The sequence below is a fragment of the Haliaeetus albicilla genome, chromosome 1 (assembly GCF_947461875.1).
Source record: "Haliaeetus albicilla chromosome 1, bHalAlb1.1, whole genome shotgun sequence".
In the NCBI taxonomy this organism is placed as follows: Eukaryota; Metazoa; Chordata; class Aves; order Accipitriformes; family Accipitridae; genus Haliaeetus; species Haliaeetus albicilla.
Window position 1 is genome coordinate 84781473 of NC_091483.1, and position 7003 is coordinate 84788475.

Below are 7003 nucleotides of genomic sequence, written 5' to 3' on the forward strand. Positions count from 1 at the left end.
GGCCATGACCAGCCTGGTAACTACAGCAGCGGCAAACACATTCACCACTCGAGTGTTAGATGGCTCTGCTGGAGCTGGGTTTGAGCATGTGCCCCTGATTTGCTTTGCTTTGATCAAGTTCAGAGGCAGCTTGAAGCTCTTGGAGGATTTTCCTCCTTCACTCCTGCGGTGGTACTGTTCCCGGCCGTGGGAGCGCTGGCTTCCAGCATCCTCTGCCGGAGGCTGGGGCTCCGTGGAGCTGGCTGGGCAGAGGCTGAAATGCCTGGAGGAGGAAACGGCTTTGGTTTATGCCTGGTCAGGACCTTGGCACTGAGAAAATGAAATTTAAAAAAAAAAATAAAATAAAATTTGAAAGCCAGGGGAGATGATTCCCAGCATTGAGGCCACTGCCTCTTCTGCTGCTTCTTCCCCCCAGCTGGACACAGGGTATTTGCAAACCATGGTGCCCGGGCCCACGGCTTCATCCTGCTGCTGGATGAGGACGTTGACGTGTGGAGGAGCCTTGCTGGGACACTGCTGGCAGAGCCAGGCACGGAGCAGCCTGCCGTGGCAGGGTGAGCCTGCAGGATCAGCCCCACTCGGGATGCCCCACTCCATGCCCATCCCAGCGTCTTCCTGGAAGGAAGAGGCAGCCCCTTGCTGCCGATTTAAAACAAAAACAAGCAAAAAGAACTTTCCTCCTTTTTTAATTTTTTTTACTTTTAAATGAAGACCAGCCCCAAGAAAGCTGCTTGAACTCACACAGGCACACCAGCCCCAGCCTTCCCCTTCGCTGGGGCTGCTGCTCGCCGTTAGCACCAAGTCCTTCCCCCTGCTCGCCCAATGTCGGCATCGCTCCCTCCTGTTCTGCTTGGATCCAGCTGCCTCCCGAGCACAAGACCCCCTCCCTGCTCAGCCTCCGGGCAGGCGTGGGCAGCACCCCATCCCCAGACCCACAGCTGCTGCAGCCCGTCCTTGGGCACCGAAACAGGAACCTTCAAGGTCCGTTTTTCTTCATTTTCCAACGTCCCCACCACAGCTTGGAGCACACCCCCCCCCAACCCCTGCACCGAGGTCGGTTCCTCTCCTCGTGGCTGCTGAGCCACGCTCCCAGCCCCACGCTGCCCCATCACGCCCATTTCCCTTTGGGCAGTGCAACCCTTTTATTGCCAAATTACAAAACTCATTTGTCCAAATCCCCCTGCTGCCCTGTGCGGAGGGTCCCTCCCTTCCCGGGGATGGGAGGGAGCCGTGGGGGGCCACAGCTAGAAGACGTGGGTGTAGAAGACATCCACGTTGCCGGCGTAGTCCAAGGGCAGAGCCTGGCCGATATTCCTGGCACCCAAGCGGGCCCCCCCCAGCGCCGAGGAGCGCTTCAGCTTCAGGAGGCTGAACCGGGAGAAGACGTGGCCGGGGGTCTCCTCCCGTGCCTGTGCCAGCACACGGATGAACCCTGGAGGGGGGGGGACACACAGAGGGTTGGGGTTACAGGGGACCGCAGGACCCCCCCCCTCCCCACTCCCAGCAGCCCCCATCCCTCCGCTCACCCGCCTGCATCCTCTCCCAGCTATTCCAGACGGAGCCCACGCAGACGATGGGCAGCCCCAGCTCCCCCAGGAACAGGCTCTGCAGGGGGAAGAGGGTCAGCGGGTGAGACCCAGCACCGGGCCCCCCCCCCCCCCCCCCCACCTCCCTCCCCATCCCCATTGCCTCTCACCCTGTCGATTTTGGGCAGCACAGCGACGACATGGCGAGCCAGGACTTCGCCTGCCTTGTTGAAGATGTGGCAGCAGAGTGGGTCCCCAGCCTGGGCACCTGGGTACAGGGGTCGGGGGGGAGTGGGACGGGGACCTGGGACCCCCCACCCGCACCCCTGCACCCACCAGGGCTCGCACCCGGCTCCCACAAGCCAGGCTGGGCTGCGTGGGGGGAGCGGCACGTCCCCCCTTGACGAGGGCAGAGGATGCTCGGGGTGAAGGGTGCGCTGGGGGCAGAGATCGGGTCCGGGCAGCCGTCACGGGGAGGGACGGCAAAGGGGTGACAGGGGGACCGAGGGTGGCAGGGACGGGTCACCCCGATCGCCCCAAGGATGGGCTGCCCTGGGGTCTGCCCCCCCGCCCCATACAACCCCTTCCCCCTGTGCCCCTTGGGGAAAGGGCTTCCCTACCCTCTGCCAGCTTCTGGCAAAACCCCGCAAACTTGGACTTCTCGAAGGTGCGGTAGAGATGCGTCAGGAGGCCCATCCTGTCAGATATCTGTAATGCCGGGGCGGGGAAACCCCCCAGTGAGCCCTGTGTCCTGGCTGCCAGCCCAAGGGATCCCCCCCCGGACCCCCACCGCCCCGGTGCGCAGCCTGGAGCATCCCCCAGACCCCACCATCATGGGGTGCAGCCCAGACCCCGGCACACAGTCCAGAGCCCCCCCCACCCCTCCCCGGGACCCCCCCAGCAGCAGCAGCACCTGGAAGTAGTCGAACATGGCCTGCTTGATGTAGCCGACATCGTGGGGCGGCACCTCCAGGTTGTCCATGCAGTCGAACACCATCTTCACGGCTTGATGGGCGATCCAGTACGCTGCGGACGGAGTGAGGATCCAGCTGAGCCCCACCACCACCACCACCCCGCTGGTGGCCCCCCCACCGCCACCCCCCTGCTCACCTGAGCCTTCGTCACCCATCATGTGTCCCCAGCCGCCGCAGCCCGTCTCCGACCCGTCGGGGTTGATGAGTTTGCAGTTGGAGCCAGTACCCGAGATCAGGACGATGCCGCCTTGAAGGGTCAGAGCCGGCGGAAAGGGGGACGGTGCGGTTGCCCCCTCCCCAGCACCGGCACGTTCCCCTCACCGTCACCCCCCCGGGGGGCCAAGCTGTCCCCTACCGTGGTCGGTGGCGGTGGCCATGGCCCCGACGGCGTCGTTGGTGATGTAGTAACTCTGGCTCAGGTGGGGGAAGCGCCGGTGTAGCTCCTCCGTCATTTTGCCGATGGCGTCTTTCTGGTCACCCCCGCTCAGGGACAGCCCCTGTCCCACACCGGAGAGTCCCTGTCACCCCTGGGGGCGGGGGGGACACACAGAGCCCAAGCATCCTTGGGGAGGATGCTGGTCCCAGAGGAGCACGGTGGAGGTGGGGGACTCACCAGCGAGCGGAGGGGGACATGGGGGTCGGCCCCGGCTTTGGTCTTGGCCTCGCTGACCATCCGCTCGATCCTCTCCAGGCACTTCTCGGAGCCGACGAGCTGAGAGCCGAGATGGGGGGGGGGAACAGGGACACGCTAAAGCCCCCACATATACCCCCCCCAAGCCAGGTTCCATCCCTGGGGGGTCCCGCGCAGCCAAAAGCTCTGCTGCCAGCAACACCCCGGCACCTTCTCCGGTGGCCTCATCCCACCCAAGCACCCCGGCAGCTTGGGGACAACCAGGGTGTGTCCCCCCCCGGCCCAGGCTGGGTAGGGGGGTGTCCCCCAGCTCACCCAGTGGTTCGTACAGGGTCCCTCCGTCTCGGCCAGGATCCGGCCATCTCCAGAGACCACCACCACCCTGGAGTGGGTGCCCCCGCTGCGGAGAGAATAGGGGGGGGCCGGCTGCCAGCACTACCCCATGCCCCCCGCCTCCATCCCCGATCCCCAGTGGGGAGGGCGGACCCCTCGCACCCCGGGTCTGCATCTCCCCAGGGACTCCCTGCAGCCCCCTAAACCAGCCCTTCGGGGTGCTGGGGGGGGGCGACCAGAATGTGGGGCCTTGGGGGGGTGGTCACACCAGGATGGGGGTCGCTGGGGGGGGGGGCTCCTGACGCCCCCATCCTGCCCCACTGAGCTCGGTCCCTGGCCCCACCCTGCATCGGGCAGGAGGGGTCGGGGGGGGGGGGCAGGAGCCGGTCGGGGGGGGGGGGGGGCCGCCGGAGCGGCCCCCCCCCCCCCCCCCGACCGGCTCCTGCCCCCCCCCCCCACCCCTTCTGCGCCCCCCACCCCAGGCTGGGGGTAGCCGGGGGGGGGGCAGTAGGGGTCGGTGAGGGGTTGTCCGGCTTCAGCCCAGGGTACCCGGAGGGATCAGGGTACGGGGGGGGATGCAGAGCCCCGTGGGGACCCCCCCACCCCACCCGCGGCGCGACCCCTCACCCCTCCACGCCGCCGAAGAGCGACGCCATCTCCGCCGGGACACGCCCCGCCCTCCCCGGCTCCTTGGCCACGCCCTCCCCCGCGGCACGCCCCGCCTATGGCTCCGCCCCGCTCCCCGCTCCCACCTCCGCCCCGCTCCGCCTCCCCCCGCCTCCCTGGGTCCTTGCCCCGCCCCTCCGCCCGCCCCGGGTCCCTGTGCCGCCCCTCCGACACCGGCTTCCCCCCCCCCCGCCCCGTAGCCCCGTGGAGCCCTGTGGGATGGGGTCGGGGGGGCGAGGGATCGTTCCCGGGGGTCATACACGTGCAGGGGTGCGGGATCACGCGGGACACAGTTCGGCGTACCCACCCGGGACACAGCCCCACGCGTGCACCCACCCGAGACACAGCCCTGCCTATGCACCCACCCGGGACACTGCCCCACGCCCTGGCACCCCCCGGGATCTTGCATCCGAGCAAAAGGGGGTCCCCCACTCCAGCCCCCCCCCCCCCCCCCCCCCGCCATGTCTGCCCTCCGGGTCCCAGCAGTGGGGTTGAAGCTGGGGGACGTGTCCGTGGGCCAGAAGCCACCACGGCACCGAGGTCCTCCTCTGTCCCCAAAGCCCAATTCCCCCGGGGGGGGACGACAGGACAGTGGCAGGGGCTGGGGTCCCCCTCCCCGTGAGCCGAGACCCCCTTCCCCTCCTTAGAGCATCGCTAACAAGCACGGGAGCGGCTGTCAGCTCCCATCAGCCGAGACCCAGCCAAGTGGCAGACGGGGGGGCACGGGCGCAGCTGAGCCCCTCCTCGGGCACCGCGGCCCCTTCTGTGGGTGACAGCGGGTGACAGCCGCTGCGCCCCGCCGCTGCCCCCGCGCCAGGGGCTGAGGTGGAGGGGGGCGATGGAGGGAGAGGATGGCGGTGATGGTGGGTGGATGGAAGGGATGGATGGTCTCGGATGGATGGATGGATGGATGGATGGATGGAGAAGATGGAGGGATAGAGGGATGGGCAGATGGATGGATGGCTGGGTGGAGAAGATGGAGGGGTGGAGAGATAAAAAGGATAGCAGGGTGGATGGCTGAGTGGGTGGAGGCAGAAGGCAGGCTGGTGGACGGACATAGATGGATGGATGGAAGGATGGAGAAGATGGAAAGGCAGATGGATGGAGGGGATGGAGGGGTGGATGGAGAGCTGGATGGCTGAGCAGTTGGAAGGATGGAGAAGATGGAGGGGCGGATGGAGAAGGCAGAGGTGTAGATGGATGAAGAGGATGGATGGATGGATGGAGAAGATAGAAGGGCAAAGGGATGGAGGGGGTGATGGCATGGTGGAGAGGATGGAGAGGTGGATGGCTGAGCAGATGGATGGACGGACACATCAGAATGGAAAGAGGAGGTGGGGGAAGATGGGGCAGGCAGGAGCAGGTGAGGCAAGGGGTGTCATAAGATGGGGATGACAGGACAGAGACTGGGTGGCAGTAAGAGGTGGCCCAGCATGGGCAGGATGCTGGTTCCAGTCTGGCAGGACAGAGCAGACCATCCCACGCGTGGCCCAGTGACGTTGCTGCTGCTGGGGCTTCCCTGGTCCCGGGGTGCTGGGACAGGGACACCAGTGGAGCAGCCAGCCCAGGACTGGGGTCAGCTCCCCCCCCGCCTGCCAGCTCCAGCCCTTCTGGGTCTCCCCTGTGCTGTGGGACACAGGGTGAGACCTGGGGCTGGGGGGGTGCCTTGTCCCCAGTGAGGACCCTCCTTCCCGGCACTGGGGAGTGCCCCATGGCCATGGGGTGCTGCAGATGGACCCAGTGGGATGGGGACTTTGGCCACGCTGTTCTGCATGGCTCTGGGGACAAAGACGCTTGGGGTATCCGCATTCTTCCCAAGCATTTTACAGGGTGTGGAGCCCCAGGGGGCTGCGGCTAGGACCCCCCAAGGCCAATATGGGGTGCAGGGAGCACCGGGGGCACAGCGGAGCCCCCAAAAAAGTCCCCAGCTACCCCAAAGATGGGGTGGAGAGGAGCGGCAGGGGAAGGGTTAAGCTGCTGTGTGTGTGTGTGTGTGTGTGTGTGTGTGCAGCCCCTGAGCCCCTGAGCCCACCGCCCTCGTGCCCTCATTAAGTCCTGGTGGCACCAGGCTGTCTGGGGACAGCGGGGACAGGGGACAGGGACGGGACCCGCTGCCTTTGTCTCAACTTGTGGCAAAGTTTGAGCGGAGCCGGCAGCGGCGGCTGCCGAGGGGCCGGGAGCTGTGGGTGAGTCTGTGGGGCCGTGGCGTGTGTCCCACAAGGCCCGTGGGATGGGACAGCGATGTCCCTGCGTGGGCTGGATGCCACCCTCGGAGCCGGTGGGGTGATGCCGGCAGCGCCCTGAGTGCATCCCGATGTCCTGCTCGGGGATTGGGACTGGAGGGCAGCGGTCACCAGCACCTCCCGACCTCGACCCCAAGCCCGTCCCCAACCCGGTGGCGGTGGCTCTCTCCATCTTGGATCTGACCAGGGCAAGAGGTGGCACCGGCCGGACCGAAGCCCAGGCGCGTGAAAGACGTGTGGGCCCTGCACCCGCTCGGGGTAAGACATGGCGATTTGGGATTTGCAGGCAAACAGGCAGCAAATGTCCTCGGTGCCTCCACCGCACCCCTCCGCAGACCCCCCAGACATGGGATGCGGGAGCCGGGAATGCTCCAGAGGACCCCCCGATCCCACCGGACCCTGGGCAGACCCGGGGTGGCTCCAGCTCCGAAGCCGCCGTCGGTGCCGGACGGGCATGGGGAGGGCGAGCGAGGACACCGGGGCGGAGAGAGGACGTCGGCGCGTAGGCTGAGCCCCGCTTCGTTAGCTTGGGCTCAGCCCTGCTTCATTAGCTCTCGCCCAAGCCCCGCTTCGTTAGCTCGCCCGAGCCCCGCTTCGTCCGCTCAAGCATCCCGTGGGTGCCGGGGGTCG

General features: G+C 66.8%; 1 protein-coding gene across 3 annotated transcripts; it reads right to left on the bottom strand.

The window, feature by feature from the left end:
- Positions 1 to 1123: 1123 nt before the first annotated feature.
- NAGK (N-acetylglucosamine kinase) lies at positions 1124 to 4154 on the bottom strand. Of its 3 annotated transcripts, XM_069797428.1 has the most exons (10): positions 4092 to 4154; positions 3447 to 3531; positions 3114 to 3212; positions 2856 to 2997; positions 2637 to 2747; positions 2440 to 2552; positions 2147 to 2234; positions 1697 to 1794; positions 1527 to 1605; positions 1124 to 1432 (listed from the first exon to the last, which is right to left on the bottom strand). In XM_069797428.1, exons 1-10 carry the CDS (start codon positions 4118 to 4120, stop codon positions 1245 to 1247), a joined length of 1032 nt encoding a protein of 343 aa, XP_069653529.1. In that variant the 5' UTR covers positions 4121 to 4154; the 3' UTR covers positions 1124 to 1244. The 3 variants fall into 3 exon arrangements, with proteins under 3 accessions (XP_069653529.1, XP_069653547.1, XP_069653539.1); XM_069797446.1 differs by lacking the exon at positions 2147 to 2234; XM_069797438.1 differs by lacking the exon at positions 3447 to 3531 and having other exon boundaries at positions 4092 to 4144.
- Positions 4155 to 7003: the final 2849 nt, after the last annotated feature.

Excerpts from the sequence above, each read along its gene's own strand:
- NAGK (XM_069797428.1), bottom strand. The coding sequence starts at position 4,120 with ATGGCGTCGCTCTTCGGCGGCGTGGAGGG. Across the intron at positions 3,532-4,091 it reads CTCTTCGGCGGCGTGGAGGG|CGGGGGCACCCACTCCAGGG; the intron begins GTGAGGGGTCGC and ends TTCTCTCCGCAG. Across the intron at positions 2,235-2,439 it reads CCATGTTCGACTACTTCCAG|ATATCTGACAGGATGGGCCT; the intron begins GTGCTGCTGCTG and ends CCGGCATTACAG.